Below are 17,392 nucleotides of genomic sequence, written 5' to 3'. Positions count from 1 at the left end.
TTGCAAACAATTATTTTATTTTATACACATTAAACATACATAATAAATAGGTTAGTGTATTAAAATTGTTTTTATTTATGTATTATTCAGCAAAACGGAATTTAACCGATTATCTATTTCCAAAATAATATTTTTCTACTCCAGCACTTAAATGTGTCAATTAAATGACTGACAGTGATATCTAAAGCAATGTCATTTGAATGCTTTGTCTATAGGCTCATAAGATGACTGCACAAGTGCTTTATTTTTTTTAAAGATACAAGTTCCGATCATCTTGATTGAAAGAGGTATGTTTTCATTTACAATAATAACTCTTTTTTTTTTAAAATAATAACTCAATTTTTTTTAAATAATAACTCTTTTTTTTTAATAATAACTCTTTTTTTTTAATAATAACTTTTTTTTTTTTTTTTTTTTTGCTGCAGCTGTCATAGAAAAAGTAATGTATGCAACAGCTCATAATTGGTTCTTAAAATTCTCGGGTCTTTTTTTGCAAAACTCGACTACGTCTCGTTTTGTAACTTCGACCCTTGAATTTTAAGAACCCTTATTATATCACTGTTGCATAAACTACTATTAGAAACTAAACTGAAATAATAAACTTTAATTTTGGGCTCGGGGTACAGTCAGCCAACATAAATAAATGCATATGTATCTTGGTCAACCAGATCTTGACAGTAGAAAAAGGCGGCAAAGGGTATAGCCGGGTAAGCATGGCCAAACTGCCCTTAGCGAAAAAAACAATTTCCTTTTACTGGATTATTAACCTATGTATATGTAGTGCTTTCACCAAATATTAAACCTCAAATGCTTCAAATTTAAAAAAAAAATGCAAAAAAAGAAATATCATTTTTATTTTATTACAGCCAAAGTACTAATCCGATTTCTTTGTAATTTGGGTATGTTGTATATACAATTAAGGTCGCTTTCTGAAAAAAAAAATATTGAATTATCTCTTAAAATAATAGTAAAAAATTGAGATGAAAATTTTCAGAAAAATAAAAAAAATACGTGCGAGATAGCGACAGTTACCAAATTTACATATTTTATGTAGAATTTAATAATGTTTAACATATATTTTTTTCAAAAATTAAAATCGGGATTAACAGTGTGAAAAACTCGAATTTGTAACATCCCATAATACTCTCTCTTTTTTTTTAAATCTGAAGCATTTCAGGCTTAATATTTGGTGAAAGCACTACATATACATAGGTTAATAATCCAGTAAAAGGAAATTGTTTTTTTCGCTAAGGGCAGTTTGGCCATGCTTACCCGGCTATACCCTTTGAAAAATGTAGGCGCGAAGGGATATCGTCCCATAGAAAATTTGAATTTCACGCCTTTTTTTACTGACGAGATTTGGTTGACCAGCTATATGTATAATTTAATTTTTAAAAGAAGGCTAGCCTGGTCTAATGAATCTGTTATTCTACGTACCTAACTAGTTCTTTTCTACCTACACATTTTTTTTTACAGTTAAGTGCCGTTTTGTTAAATAATACTTATGTGTGAGGTGTATTCCGATAACTAATGAACCATCTTACATAGGGTAATCAACTAATTATGAAAATCACCCATAATCCCATCCAATCATTATAGAGCCAACTTTCGGAATTACCTATAGTCGGAATGACTCTGAATTACCCGAATATACCTTTAGCTACTTAATATGTAGGTATAACAATTAGTTACCAGCTATTATTGTGCATTACATGTAAGGAAGTTTCTGTAAATATTGAATAAGAACAGATAGAGCAGTTGGAGCTAGTCCCAGTATGGTAGATATTATATGTACAGTTAGCAGCAGAAGTTGCTAAGCGGACAAGCTGTTCAAAATGATCTTGACGCGATTTTATTGTTAAGAGAATAAGAGCGTATCAAGGTAGTTTTGAACACCTCGCCCGCTTAGCAACTTCTGCTGCTGACTGTACGAGGGGAGGCTGAAATATTTGCGGCCTGAGCTAGAAAAAAAAAGAAAAAAAAAACTGCAACGTTTTCCCCCGCATCTTTGGCAGTTCAAATATTGCCGCCATTACTAACGACTAATAATAAAATTAACATTAATACTTTAAAACTCTCTTTCATTATTTTTCTAAGGCCGCAAACTTTTCAGCCGCCCCTCGTAATCCTCTGGGAGACCGAGCTTTGCTCGAAAAACATATAAAAACACAAAAATGCGCGTTTTCCCAGAGATAAGACCTAGATCGATGTTTCGCCTCGAGAACCTCCATATAGCAAATGTCATCGAAATCGTTAGAGCCGTTTCCGAGATCCCCGAATTATATACATACAAGAAGCCCCCCCCCCACCAGCCCAACAGTTGCGACGCTCTTGTTCACTTGTCTCTTCTAACATGTCTATTTAAAATAAACAGGAAACTAGACACATGTAATACACACTGGCTGTTATCAGGTCTAGTTCTACATCTAATAATTCATATTCGACCTTTATAAGGCTTACTGACTGAGGTTATAATTATAAACATTGTCTTACTTAAATCTACAATTGCCATTATGGATAACAGGAAAACACACCAACTATAATAGACCTTATTGTCATAATAGTAAGGTTTACAGTTATGTCGGTCTTAACTCACACTAACTAAATAGTCTACACTTGGATTACGCGTATGGTACTATGTGTGTAGATGTGTGTAGTTATGGCGTAGGTATTTAATCTTTTAACCGCCGTAGACTGATATATAAGACATACAAAATCGGGCTCATTTCGCCGCTGTCTGATAAATAAGACAAAACGTCGTGTAACTTCGTACCCCCCGGCGACACGAGCACGCTCGATGACGTATTCTATGGCGGTTAAAAGGTTAATATTCCCACCAGGGATGTTGCGGATGCAGATTTTTTGACATCCGCGGATGCGGATGCGGATATTTAAAGGCTCACATCCGCGGATGCGGATGTCAAGATTAGGTACTTAGAAAACGTCAAATATTAAATTTTTAGTATTTGTTTATTTCAAAAAAACGAAATGTTTAGTATTTGAGCAAGAATATAGATGCGATGAAATAAAAGGCTTTTTATTTTATTTTATTTATAGATGCGTTATCACTATCACTACATAGTATAAAACAAAGTCGCTTCCCGCTGTCTGTCTGTATGCTTAGATCTTTAAAAGTACGCAACGGATTTTGATGCGGTTTTTTTTAAATAGATAGAGTTATTCAAGAGGAAGGTTTATATATAATTTGTTAACCCGTGCGAAGCCGGGGCGGGTCGCTAGTATTTAATAAACAGTAACTTCGCCGACTTTTCTGGATCTAGAATCTAGACGATTTCGTTATAGGTAATGACGAAATTACCTAGCACTTACGCCGCCGCTAAGACGTTTCTGTACCGACTTGTTCGACATCCGCATCCGCATAAGCTCCGCATCGATTTTATGCGGATGCGGATGTTGAAAATAATGCGGAAGTTCCGCGGTTGCGGATGCGGATGTTCGCAACATCCCTGATTCCCACCATACGCGCTTTAGGCTCATTTAGACGGCGCGCGAAGTCGTATACGATTTTAGTTACATTGCGGACCATTGAGCAGGGATCGGAACCGGTTTTTTGCAAAAACTTAGAAATAACCATATTTTTCGAATTATTTTATACTCGAAATGTAGGACTCAGTTGTGTTTTTAGGTTACAACTTCGTATTATTAGATTGCCCAATTAGAAATGAAGTAATTAGCAAAGAACGAAAAAATACCGTTTCCGTTCCCATACAAAAAATACCGGTATCCGATCCCTGCCATTGAGGTTACATCAACTCAACCGACCGATCAAACAACGCAATGTAAAAGTGGTAACACACTATCGCACCGCACCGCGACCTTGGAGCGTCGCACCCATAAGTGAGAGCGAGAATCAGATATCTCTTTTTCGCTCTCACTTATGGGTGCGACGCTCCAAGGTCACGGTGCGGTGCGATAGTGTGTAATCACTTTTATGAAACTAGCATGCGAGTTCTGGCACCGTCTAAATGAGCCCTTAGGGAGGCGCCTAGCGACATCTACCGGAAGAGTATTACACTTCTTAAATGGCTACCGGAGTTCCAAGTCATATTGGAAATTCACCAACAACGATGCGCCACCCATACTAAATTAATTTAATCAGAATCGTCTGCAAACACCACAATGCTTAGAAATAAATGAAAAGTGGAATAATTCACTATCTCTGGCGAGACTACAACTATGCATCATTACTATCACTAGCCCATCGCTCTGCCAACTGAGCTACCGATACTTCATTCGATGTCAGCGAATATTTCCACCATATCACTCATATTCGTCGACATAAGTTTCAGCGTTTAGCTAATCCTGCACCGACCAAGAACAAACTGAAGCATTCATTATAAACTAAACTAAATTTTCATTGAAATTTGAGATTAATAAAGACATTGCCACAATAGGGAGTATTACTGCAATGTTTTGCCGCCAGAGTGCAGCACTAGCGACGTAAGTATACCATATACATACTGTACCTTAAACTGTTTTTTGACTAGTTTTCAGACAGTCAAATATGACATCGATACATCAAGGCGGTTTGTTTACAAAGGGCCTACCGGGAAACGCGAAATCGAAACTCAGCTATCTGCCTCTTAATCGCTCGAATATGCAATAGTGATAGAGAGGTTAGATAACAAAATTCCGACTTGTTGTGGTAGTGTCATTGCAAATATCATACGGAGTTAGTTTGATTCTATCTAACCCTAGGTGATGTGGACGTATCCACCGTGTGTGTGCTAGTAGGTGAATATGATGGACCGTATAAGTCCGTCGCGGACGGAGTCGCTCGACTGCCCAATCCCAAAGTTGAAGAAGACGGACTCGGCGGCCACCTGCTGCGCGCAGGAACCCATCGGGTACCAGCCCACTTTGTTGAACACTATGCCCACCTTGTATACCTGAAATCGTAAAAAGTAAAATGAACGGTTACTCTCATGTTGTATTAAAATAGTTGTGCTCACAGACAAAAGTGCCTACTACTTTTTAGTTATTTTTATACCATATCGCTGGCAAACAAGTATGCACCCGGGTATGTCCGTAAAACTACGTCCAAAAGAGAGGTATTGGCACTGTGAATGTCATCTCGCTTTGTGTGGTAGGGCACAGCACGGCGGATGTCATTCCATATCTAGAGCTGAGTCCAACTGGGGAAGTACGTCCACCTTACAGAAAACCGCAGCCAAATAACACTAGAACCCACTGATAGTGTTATATGTTCCTGCCGGTGAGTAAGGTTGCCAGAGCTCAACGAGGGTGCGGAGTGTTAGGGTCGGTATAGTTTGTAGCTTTCTAGTAGAGCCCGAAGGCTTATCCTAGTGTCTATTGTTCAGTAAAACCGCACGTGCTACTTACCTGCAAAAAAGGGTCCTAATTATTCTATTTGGCACCTGAGCGCGGGCTAGTCCAACGCTCAAAAAACCAGTGTAGGTGCGCTCTCCGATAACGCGCCTTTGTTACGCATCTCGATGACACATTTTAGACTGGTTCTGTAGCGTTCGACTCGCCGGCACTCAGTAACCGGAAGTACCGATTTTTTATGCAGGTGGTTGTGGCACGTGGCACGAGCGGTTTTTCTTAACAATAGACAATAGGATTAGCCTTCGGGGTCTATTAGAAAGCTACAAACTATAACACCTCTGGAGTTGCATGCGTACATAGGCTACCATCACCACAAGACTGCTTACTACTTAGGCGGCCCGTATGCTTGTTTGCCATCGACGTAGTATTAAACAAAAATAAAGCTCGCTTAGTGGTAAGCTGTCACTGTAATCTAAGGACGCGTGTAACTCTTCTATTTAAGTACCTCATAGTTTAGTATCGAAATAAGACATGAAAAATATAATTATTCTTGTATAGTTTTGTGTTTCTCACAAAGCCACCACTTCTAAAACGGATCTTACCTTGTTCCGCTGTATATAGACCGGTCTGTTAAACATGATGTCCATCTACTGGACATCATGTTTAACAGACCGGTGTCTGTAAGGCACACGGTTGGTGTAGTGTGTGTACGTGAGCCTCGCGGCGTCCGCGTCTAACAGATGAGCGTACAGAAGTGAGTAGCCTTACCTTGTTCCGCTGTATATAGACCGGTCTGTTAAACATGATGTCCAGTAGATGTCTGTAAGGCACACGGTTGGTGTAGTGTGTGTACGTGAGCCTCGCGGCGTCCGCGTCTAACAGATGAGCGTACAGAAGTGAGTAGCCTTACCTTGTTCCGCTGTATATAGACCGGTCTGTTAAACATGATGTCCAGTAGATGTCTGTAAGGCACACGGTTGGTGTAGTGTGTGTACGTGAGCCTCGCGGCGTCCGCGTCTAACAGATGAGCGTACAGAAGTGAGTAGCCTTACCTTGTTCCGCTGTATATAGACCGGTCTGTTAAACATGATGTCCAGTAGATGTCTGTAAGGCACACGGTTGGTGTAGTGTGTGTACGTGAGCCTCGCGTCGTCCGCGTCTAACAGATGAGCGTACTGAAGTGAGTAGCCTTACCTTGTTCCGCTGTATATAGACCGGTCTGTTAAACATGATGTCCAGTAGATGTCGGTAAGGCACACGATTAGTGTAGTGTGTGTACGTGAGCCTCGCGGCGTCCGCGTCTAACAGATGAGCGTACAGAAGTGAGTAGCCTTACCTTGTTCCGCTGTATATAGACCGGTCTGTTAAACATGATGTCCAGTAGATGTCTGTAAGGCACACGGTTGGTGTAGTGTGTGTACGTGAGCCTCGCGCCGTCCGCGTCTAACAGATGAGCGTACTGAAGTGAGTAGCCTTACCTTGTTCCGCTGTATATAGATCGGTCTGTTAAACATGATGTCCAGTAGATGTCGGTAAGGCACACGATTAGTGTAGTGTGTGTACGTGAGCCTCGCGGCGTCCGCGTCTAACAGATGAGCGTACAGAAGTGAGTAGCCTTACCTTGTTCCGCTGTATATAGACCGGTCTGTTAAACATGATGTCCAGTAGATCTCTGTAAGGCACACGGTTAGTGTAGTGTGTGTACGTGAGCCTCGCGCCGTCCGCGTCTAACAGATGAGCGTACAGAAGTGAGTAGCCTTACCTTGTTCCGCTGTATATAGACCGGTCTGTTAAACATGATGTCCAGTAGATCTCTGTAAGGCACACGGTTAGTGTAGTGTGTGTACGTGAGCCTCGCGCCGTCCGCGTCTAACAGATGAGCGTACAGAAGTGAGTAGCCTTACCTTGTTCCGCTGTATATAGACCGGTCTGTTAAACATGATGTCCAGTAGATGTCTGTAAGGCACACGGTTGGTGTAGTGTGTGTACGTGAGCCTCGCGCCGTCCGCGTCTAACAGATGAGCGTACTGAAGTGAGTAGCCTTACCTTGTTCCGCTGTATATAGACCGGTCTGTTAAACATGATGTCCAGTAGATGTCGGTAAGGCACACGATTAGTGTAGTGTGTGTACGTGAGCCTCGCGGCGTCCGCGTCTAACAGATGAGCGTACAGAAGTGAGTAGCCTTACCTTGTTCCGCTGTATATAGACCGGTCTGTTAAACATGATGTCCAGTAGATGTCTGTAAGGCACACGGTTGGTGTAGTGTGTGTACGTGAGCCTCGCACCGTCCGCGTCTAACAGATGAGCGTACTGAAGTGAGTAGCCTTACCTTGTTCCGCTGTATATAGACCGGTCTATTAAACATGATGTCCAGTAGATGTCGGTAAGGCACACGATTAGTGTAGTGTGTGTACGTGAGCCTCGCGGCGTCCGCGTCTAACAGATGAGCGTACAGAAGTGAGTAGCCTTACCTTGTTCCGCTGTATATAGATCGGTCTGTTAAACATGATGTCCAGTAGATGTCGGTAAGGCACACGATTAGTGTAGTGTGTGTACGTGAGCCTCGCGGCGTCCGCGTCTAACAGATGAGCGTACAGAAGTGAGTAGCCTTACCTTGTTCCGCTGTATATAGACCGGTCTGTTAAACATGATGTCCAGTAGATGTCGGTAAGGCACACGATTAGTGTAGTGTGTGTACGTGAGCCTCGCGGCGTCCGCGTCTAACAGATGAGCGTACAGAAGTGAGTAGCCTTACCTTGTTCCGCTGTATATAGACCGGTCTGTTAAACATGATGTCCAGTAGATGTCTGTAAGGCACACGGTTAGTGTAGTGTGTGTACGTGAGCCTCGCGCCGTCCGCGTCTAATAGATGGGCGTATAGAAGTTCCGAGTAGCCGGTCCCGCCGAGCGCGGATACGGCGCTCTCTTCGCTTGGCGCTTGCGTCGGAACCTGAAATGGTAATTGTAATAAATACTGTGTTAACACATTTTGCAGTACCAAAAACCCGACTATCGGGTATTTTATGATTTCGTTCCCAGGCCAGATGGATAGTCGGGATCGTGGTACTACACCTTTATATGACGACATGTTTGTGGCCTGGCGCGGATGTTTTGTTTGGCTGGGTGGCAATGAATGTGTGGTCTTTAATTTATGTACACGTGGCTAATACGTAAACAGTTTTAAGGACAGCATGAGGAAATGTATAAAGGATCATTGTTAACCAATCAAGCTGATCCAGAAATATCCATTCATACCCTTCGTTTGTTTCTGATTTTTTACAAAATGATAAAACCACGGAGAAATACCTATAGGAAAGAGTCACTCATCAGTGGAGCATAGGCAGACAGAATCATACTGTCTTTTTCTTATTACTTTACCAAAAAACGCTGAGTTTCGTTTGTCAACGCCGGTGTTAAACAATCAATTTGCGTCTGTGGTCCTTGGATCTTTTTAAAGACTAGTGTGTTACTAGACTAGAGGAATATATACATAGTTTGTCAAAGGACTGTCTCATTTCAAACATAGACAGAGAGAATCATACTATCTTTGCACTAGTACTAGCACCCAAAAGAAAAGGATGAGTATAGTTTTCCTGGTTCTTACTAACTGACAAATTGGTTTGACCAACTATAAGCAATATTCTCACCTGAACTCCGAGTAGACAGATGTCCTTATCCACCATGAAGGTGACAGACCAGTCTAGAACGCTAGTGTTCAGACAGTCGGTGTGCTGTATGATGGGCCGCTGGCAGTAGATCTTGTAGAAGTCGTTGCTGTGTCGCTCCAGGTGGGGTATTGGCTATAAGACAATATAGAAGACTCACCTGAACTCCGAGTAGACAGATGTTCTTGTCCACCATGAAGGTGACCGAGCAGTCTAGAACGCTGGTGTTCAGACAGTCGGTGTGCTGTATGATGGGCCGCTGGCAGTAGATCTTGTTGAAGTCGTTGCTGTGTCGCTCCAGGTGGGGTATTGGCTATAAGACAATATAGAAGACTCACCTGAACCCCGAGTAGACAGATGTTCTTGTCCACCATGAAGGTGACCGAGCAGTCTAGAACGCTGGTGTTCAGACAGTCGGTGTGCTGTATGATGGGCCGCTGGCAGTAGATCTTGTTGAAGTCGTTGCCGTGTCGCTCCAGGTGGGGTATTGGCTATAAGACAATATAGAAGACTCACCTGAACTCCGAGTAGACAGATGTTCTTGTCCACCATGAAGGTGACCGAGCAGTCTAGAACGCTGGTGTTGAGACAGTCGGTGTGCTGTATGATGGGCCGTTGGCAGTAGATCTTGTTGAAGTCGTTGCTGTGTCGCTCTAGGTGCTCGGGCCCGAGCGCCGAGAGCGTGTGGATGGAAGAGGACAGTCGGACACCTGGGACTGATAAAAATAGGTTTCCATTTCAGTTTGGACAAAACCGCTTTCGCTCTTCTACAGCTCGCATTTCCCAACCGATTTTAGTGAAATTTTATACATACATATAGAATCAGCGACCCTTAACAAATTATACACCTAAACCTTCCTTAAGAGTCACTCTATTGACAGGTGAAAACCGCATGAAAATCCGTTCGCTCGTTTTTAAGTTTATCGCCGACATACATACAGACAGACGCGGCGGGGGACTTTGTTTTATAAGATGTAAAGATTTATTTATCGATTCAGTTTTCGGAAATTTTTGAAAATGGCGGAATCAGGCAGTCCTTGTTGTTATAGTCTACGGCTCACACTAGTGTATAAGTGTTTGTGTGTGTGCGGTACTTTAACTGTGTTTTTTTTCTTTATAAGTTTATGTAATAGTTATTCGGTTTTAACCGAATATCGAATAGTTAGTAAATATTCGGTGGCGTGTATAGTGATAAGAAAGATTCGTACCATCGTGCCGGGGCCTTGGGTAGGGCAGCGCGGCCAGCGGGCGCTCCGGGTGCTCCACCATCACGGGCGAGGGCGTGTCCACCGTGAACGTCGGCATCTGGACATACGCAACATATTATGTTTAACCTTTTGGACGCCAATGACCGATATATCCGCACCCTAGGTTCAACGCCTTCGCCTTTGTACCTTTATTTCTGTCAATATTATGTAAACCTGTGTTGTGTACAATAAAGTGATTACTTACTACTACTACTACTAACGCCAAAGACCGATTAATCAGTCACATATCACAGAACAACATAGACCTACGTGTATATGCATAAAGTTCAATTTCAGTTTTGACACTTCGGTGACGTGGCGTCAGCGTGACAGCTTTTGTGTTTGACACGGTGTCGGCTGTACATGCATGTGCAAATGCTGGAGCCATGCACGCACACGTCAAGCGGTGTGCCGTCTCTCCTAATGGTCTCTGTATTACAACGCGCTTCTTGTGTACACAGACCTTTAAAGGCTAAACATAGATGAGTAAAGTTATCCTGTGTCAGGCGTCGCTCACTCCGCGATTTCGTCGCGTCGCTCCAGGTGCATGCGACCGACACCAATTTTGGTGTCTAGCCATAGTAGTTGCCGTGCACCGCTACGGAACGGACGCCTGCTCGCGCTTGCGCCATCTAGCGGTCATATCTGTCGTAATAGACGCGTTTTGTTAGAGTGAATCTTCTGTACCTAGTACTATTATTTACTCTGTGTCATCATCGCAATGCAAGAAGGTTAATATTGGGTTACCGCCGCGCGCGTCAATTGACGTCTTTGGCGGTCAAAAGGTTAAGGTGCTGTTATTTTAAGTCGTGTTTATACGCAACAATTGAGGTACCTATCTACCTATATGTATAACCCGGCACTTTATAAAAAGAACCATTTGTTTACAGAGGACTGTGTAATATTGCTTTTAAAAAATTTGTCAATTAAAAAAATAAGTTGAGTAGATTGTAAAAATCTTGTTTTAATATTCTCCTAAGTCCTATGTTACAGACCTTGAATTTATCAGTTAATATATGTATAGACATTTGTTACATTACTTAACCAATTTTCACTGCGGCTACGAGTACATACATTGTTATTTTATAACAACGTAGTGCTTATATACCTTCTTGAGTCGTTTTATACAATCCCGGATTATATTAGGTGTGTAAACTTAAACCTATACAATTGTAACTCTTTGTTAAGTGACACGTGAGTATTAAAGCAAATTAGAAACTATGTATAAAACAATCGTATATTTTACTTTAAAGAGAATAAAAAAACAGTAAGGCAATAAAAAATAACAATCAAAAATAATACAAAAATACCATTCTTCACATTTATGATAAATACTTAATCATACAGTTGTGAAAATTATAAAGCGCGCGAGTGACTTGTAAAAGGTATTGTAAGAAATGTAAGATACATCTCACATCATGAAGAACTAGCATTTGTAATTGAAAAACGAAACAACAAAACATCTGTAAATGTATTGTAAAATAATATGAAAATGTTGTGTGGTGTACAAATTAAATGTCTGAAATATCAGTCTTTGGAAAACGTTTGGTGAATGATGAATTTGATGAAGGTAGGACCCCGAAGCTTTTCATACAATGGCCCCAATAATTAGGATAATTTATCTTATTTATGTATCATGCAGTTAGTAAGTTACTTTAAGTAAGCATCTTGGTGGAGTCACAACACAAGAACAGAGCCACCACCAACGAAAATTGATACCGACATATATATGTATGTTATAGTTATAGGTACATAAATGCTCATGCCAACTTCAGTCACGCTGGAACAGGCAACTCAGAGGATGATTTTTTTTTAGAATATACGATGAAATTGCGCTTATATTGTATGTACAGCGTGCAGCGGAGGTAGCATGGTAGGATTTTTATCGCCTGTCACTTTCGCACTTACATACTTTTTAGAACGTGGCATGGTGACAGGCGATAAAAATCTGACCATGCATGTATGGCGGTTGCTAGGTCCTGTGATAAGATTTTTTTGGGAGATCTTAGCAGAAATTGCTTAACAGTTAAGTGTATGAAATATTTTGATATTCATGCAAGGTCAGTAACATCTCGGAGGCTTCCGACCATGGGGGATTATGACCATCAGTACATTGTTCGAAGCTCCAGTGCCTATAAGCTTGCTTGTCATAAGGCAGAAGCGGAACACAGCTGGTAGATCTGGTAGTAGAACGCCCGACCTGCTGAATAGGATGTCCGTGAGGACTGCGAAGGTCTCTGATTTGGAGAGTTTGTGTAAGAGAAATACAAATCTTAATAAAGGTAGCGAGTTTCCGAGATATGATCATTTTGTGAAAAACCAGAGCTCCTATAAAGGCATTTTTGATGATGTAGAAGGCAATAAAGTAGACGAGTCGCCTGATGGTAAGCAATGACCGTCGTCCATGGTGCCGCTCTCTTTTCTTAAAGGTTTAAATGTATCGGTACGGTGAGAAATTGGATAATTTGTTAAGTTTTGTCAAAGAGAATTAAGAAGAATGTCATATTAATATGTTATTGTTAATATGCGTTCAAAACGCGAAAGTTTTAAATATTATAAGAAGAATGTCTTCCTAATTCTCTTCGGACAGGAAAATGTTATGATATTAAATACTGTGTAGTGTAAAACGGTGGGTGATATACCAGTGCCTTTGTTAAATTATGAAATGAAAAAGCTTGTCATAATAGCAGCAACAAGCCATGCGGTAAGTTTCAGTAGCACCTCGGAGGCCGCTTGACCCCATGCGGGTGTACGACAAAGCGAGGTCTCATTACATTATTGGATGGCCCGCTGCCGATGAGCTGTTTCCTCGGCACGCGGCAGGAACTGAAGCCATCTGGCAGTGGAACGTCAGAGCTGCTGGAGAGGATGTTCATGAGGACCGCGAAGGCCTCGGATTCTGTGAGGAGTGAGGATCGCGCGGGACCCTCGGCGAACTGCTGGGGCGTGAGCGTGAGGAACCGGATCTTCTCGATGGCGTGACGGATGCTCGGCTTGTCTGCGGGACCAACGTATCCACGGTTGGTTTATTCATATTCTTTATTTGTATTGATCATACATTGTCACAGCCGCATTATTTACATTATTATACAGGGTGCTTCCTGTAGCAGGAGCAATAAATTAAACTGTAGGCTGTACTCCCCAAACTGACCAACATTTGTTCAGCAACTTTTGAACATAATTCATATTTTGATTTTTATTACACTTTAAAGTTTATTCCAAGACGCAATGTACTGCAAATTTTGTTATGTTTAAAGCATGACAAGCAACGTCAAACACACTGATGTCAGCGTACATAGGTAAACTGACCTGTCCTAGTGCAGGCGTCACTGGTGCCGGGCTCGGGCTCAGTCTTGGCGCCCTCGCCGGCGCCGGGGCGGGCGGGGTGCGCCGCGTCGGGCTCCGCGCCGGGCCGCGGCGGGCCTTCAGCGGAGCCCGCGCAGCCCGAGCTCGCGGCGCACCCCTCGCCAGACCCCGAGAGTGGGCTGCTTTCCGCGCTGCTCTCCACTACCACCACCTGCGACAATATAGCAAAATATAAAAAAAATACAACTATTAGAGAGGTCCACATTGACATGTACCCTATTTGAGAGAGTTTTTGATTGAAAAATTTTGTTCGTTGTGCGAGTAAAACGCTAGTAGACGATATAATCCCTGTGACGGAATTGCCACATTGACCTTACATATCAATTTTTAAATCTAAGCTTGAACCGTGAACTCTCTCGTATAAAACCCCGTGGCGGTCGTTTTTCAGGGGTACACGGATTTTTAAGTTTTACTATCTCAAAATTACGACAAGCTCGTAACCAGGAGCAGATGATACGATCGCAAACGTTAAAATGAGAGAGAAAAAGCAAATTATTGACCGTTTCCGAGCTGTTCCATTTTCAAAACGACTTCTGTTTGTAAACCAAGATGACAGTTAGGCTGCTTACAGACGAGCGACAGTACGCGACACACTGTCGGCGACGGTCGCTGACGACCGCCTGCGACGGCTATCGGCGACGGTCGGTGATAGCTGTCGCGGCGTCGCTCTTGTGTCACAGCACGCAGTTGTCGATGTGTAGTTCAAGAGATAGCACGTATTTTCTTTAAACAATAATGCATCAGCATCAAAATCGTCATTACTCATTTTGAAAAAGAAAATACGTGCTCTTTCTTGAACTACACATCGAAGACTGCGTGCTGTGACACAAGAGCGACGCCGCGACAGCTATCACCGACCGTCGCCGACAGTCACCGACCGTCGCCGACAGTCACCGACCGTCCCCGATAGCCGTCGCAGGCGGTCGTCAGCGACCGTCGCCGACAGTGTGTCGCGTACTGTCGCTCGTCTGTAAGCAGCCTAACTTACGTTCGTGAAATATGTCTTGGTAGTCGGTTCCAAGGTTTTCAGGTATACGTTTTCGTTTAACTATAGCACGTTATAATTTGCGGACCCTAGGCTCTTAAGCAGTAGATCAAAATGCACCGGGGATAAACAATAAAACGAAAGAGAGAGAGATACCTTCTCCTCACTGGTGGCGGGCTTAGGGCTCGCAGGCCCCGGGGAGGGCTGGCGGCGCGCCTGCGCACGCGCGTACCGCGCCGCCGCCTCGAACAGGTCCAGCTCGTTGTCCACGTTCAGGTGCTCCAGCGAGAACACAGTTATCACTGTGCTGAGTTCAACTTCTTCGAAACTGCTGTCTGTGAGCACTTCTTTTGTGTTCGTACTTATTATCTGAAATTGGTGTAAAATACATATTTAGATTAAAGTTTCACTGTTCTTACGGCTTGTGCACAAATCACGCGAGGTACGATAGGGGAGGGGGAGGGGGCCAAAAACCTCACCAAATATCACCAAGGGGGGGTCAAAAATAGCCGGAAACACCTCGCGTGATTTATGCACAACCCCTTACTAGTTGTTAGCTGTAGGACTCAATATTGCTAATAACAGGTAAGTATACAAAACATTTTAATAATAAAAAGACCGCAAAAATAAAATGTAGTAGTTCAGATGATCTAAAGACCATAGTAAATTGAAGAGTTTGGAGCTCTATGTCTACTGTCTATGTCGAACAAGTTGAAGTTGTTGATAGGAAACATAATTAATAACATACCAATAAAATGTAATTTAAATAATGAAGGCTGTATTGTAATTTATACTGAGCAAAATAACAACATAATTATAACAAACCTGTATACATTTGTCCATAAGCACACTCTCCTCAAACAATCTGGCAAACTCGTAAGCGCGGCATGCATTCTTCGGGTACAAGTCTGACCAGAGATACCGCGTGCACTCTTTCACCAGGTGTGGCAGCATGTACTTCTTGGCTCCGTAGCACAGCTCACAGGCTTTGTCAAAAGAGCTGATATTTATGTTGTCTGTATAGATATATCTGCAAATTAAATGGAAACATTTGTGAATTATAGAGATTCAAGTTTGTGAGATGCTGCTTTCTTGAATAAGCATGAGCGATAGCGAGGCAGATAACGTAATTTCATTTTTTACGGCAGGCCCTTTAGAAGTATCCATATAATTATAGTCTGATGAAAAAGAAAAATGGGTGTCTGCCTGTCTGGTGAATTGATAAAACTTGGGAATGCGTGATACAGGTGAATTATAATTAGAATTAAAGCTGTACTCACTCTAGCAACGCTTTGAAAGCTTCTGGTTGAACATCCAAAATTGGAATAGGCTCGTTTCTCTCGGCCATTCCTCCGTAGAACATGGCCTCGAACACCGGCGACGCCATGGCCAGAATGAGCTTGTGGCCCGGCACCACGACCTGGTGCGGCTCCGAGCCCACCAGGAACGAGCAATCAGACCACTGGCCGGATTGTAAAAGGTGAGAACCTCGGTGCTTCAGCTCCGTACATCTTAACTGCCAATCACAAGTTTCTGCCATTATGGGCATTCACTGCACTGAGGATTTAGTTGAACTTTGAAAGCCCACGACGGGCCTAAAAAACAATTATTGTTGTTTTTACGTAAACGATTCACGAAAATAAAAATAGTATTTATCGTCCAAAAAACGTCAACGTCAAATCTGAATTTTTACCACAGACTACGTAGCTTTTACAATACCAACACACGATCGAACCATTTTGTCGTCGACATGTTGTAGATTATTTTCGGTCGTGTGGAAAGCAAACTTACGTAAACAGTATAACTTTCTTTCTCTAAAACATAGCTGCATCCTACGCAAAATCAAAGTCTATCCGTGTCAAGTTCGGTTCGACCGTTTGTTACTCTTTGCTATATGTGCGAGAAACGCGGGCGAAGCTGCGAACGCGAGTGTGGAGGGGACTACGAACATAGTCTGACTACTAGAGTCTGGCTAATGAAAGTTGAGCCTGAGATTTATTTAAAACTTTTTATATGGCAACTTTTTTCCTATCAAATAAGCTGTCAGTTTCAAGCTGTCATTTAATTTCATAGTAATTTTATTGCCAGGTGCGGTTTTTATTGAAATTCCCGCGTTATCTCAGGCTCAACTTTCATTAGCCATACTCTAAGTCCGTGTATAGTTCGGTTCGACCGTTTGTTAACGTTATAAATAAAGCTAGACTCTGGCCACACTTGTTGTAAAAAATAAAACATAACTTTTGACGTACCTATCGTGAGATCGTGACTTTCGTGGAACATTTTTGTTTTTCTTTTGAACTTGAATTCGTGCTTGAAGAAGTTGTGAGGCAAGTCCTATCTTAAAAAATAATCTTTGGAAGTGATTAAAGTAGGTATTCTTGATCTTTATATTGCAGTTAAGTTATGTACCTGACCTCTAAAGCTAAATTGTAAAACGCTTGTACAATTTAAATATAGGTACATATTTGATTTGGATTTTCAGATGCTAGAAGCCGAAGAAGATGAACGAACGATACTTGATTACCTGAATGAGGACTGCTGGCGCGCCGTGCTGCGATATGTGCCTGCGAAAGACCTCATAAGGACAGAGCGCACCAGCCGCCGTTGGCAGGCGGTAGTGCAGACGTACTTGAAAGGCAAGGAGTAGTTGAATGCCCTTAAATTCTGTATTCTCAGAGCGTGCTCCATAAATCATTTAGATTTACTGTAAGGGAATGGAGTAACAGAGATGCCTTACCATGATTTATTGACATGTTGTAAGGTAGGTTTTACCCAAGTACCTACAACATAAGCCTTATTGCCTTATATCGTCGCTGTA

At 42.2% G+C, this 17,392-nt stretch overlaps 2 protein-coding genes across 2 annotated transcripts in view; one reads left to right on the top strand and one right to left on the bottom strand.

Moving 5' to 3' along the window:
* Positions 1 to 17,392, top strand: part of LOC134648378 (dedicator of cytokinesis protein 7) — a 258,518-nt gene that overhangs the window by 184,863 nt on the left and 56,263 nt on the right. The gene's annotated exons all lie outside the window — the stretch shown is intronic.
* LOC134648282 (uncharacterized) lies at positions 4,720 to 16,232 on the bottom strand. The gene is made up of 9 exons (XM_063502772.1): positions 15,855 to 16,232; positions 15,400 to 15,604; positions 14,731 to 14,943; positions 13,533 to 13,740; positions 12,998 to 13,221; positions 10,185 to 10,281; positions 9,493 to 9,692; positions 8,067 to 8,261; positions 4,720 to 4,910 (listed from the first exon to the last, which is right to left on the bottom strand). Exons 1-9 carry the CDS (start codon positions 16,121 to 16,123, stop codon positions 4,749 to 4,751), a joined length of 1,773 nt encoding a protein of 590 aa, XP_063358842.1. The 5' UTR covers positions 16,124 to 16,232; the 3' UTR covers positions 4,720 to 4,748.

Source organism: Cydia amplana, chromosome 5, assembly GCF_948474715.1.
Source record: "Cydia amplana chromosome 5, ilCydAmpl1.1, whole genome shotgun sequence".
Taxonomy (NCBI): domain Eukaryota; kingdom Metazoa; phylum Arthropoda; class Insecta; order Lepidoptera; family Tortricidae; genus Cydia; species Cydia amplana.
The sequence above is the reverse complement of the archived record's forward strand: the minus strand, read 5'-3'. Positions and strand labels throughout refer to the sequence as shown.

Excerpts from the sequence above, each read along its gene's own strand:
- LOC134648282 (XM_063502772.1), bottom strand. The coding sequence starts at position 16,123 with ATGCCCATAATGGCAGAAACTTGTGATTGGCAGTTAAGATGTACGGAG. Across the intron at positions 10,282-12,997 it reads GCAGCGGGCCATCCAATAAT|ATGCCGACGTTCACGGTGGA; the intron begins GTAATGAGACCT and ends GCGTATGTCCAG. Across the intron at positions 8,262-9,492 it reads TCTGTCTACTCGGAGTTCAG|GTTCCGACGCAAGCGCCAAG; the intron begins GTGAGTCTTCTA and ends TTACCATTTCAG.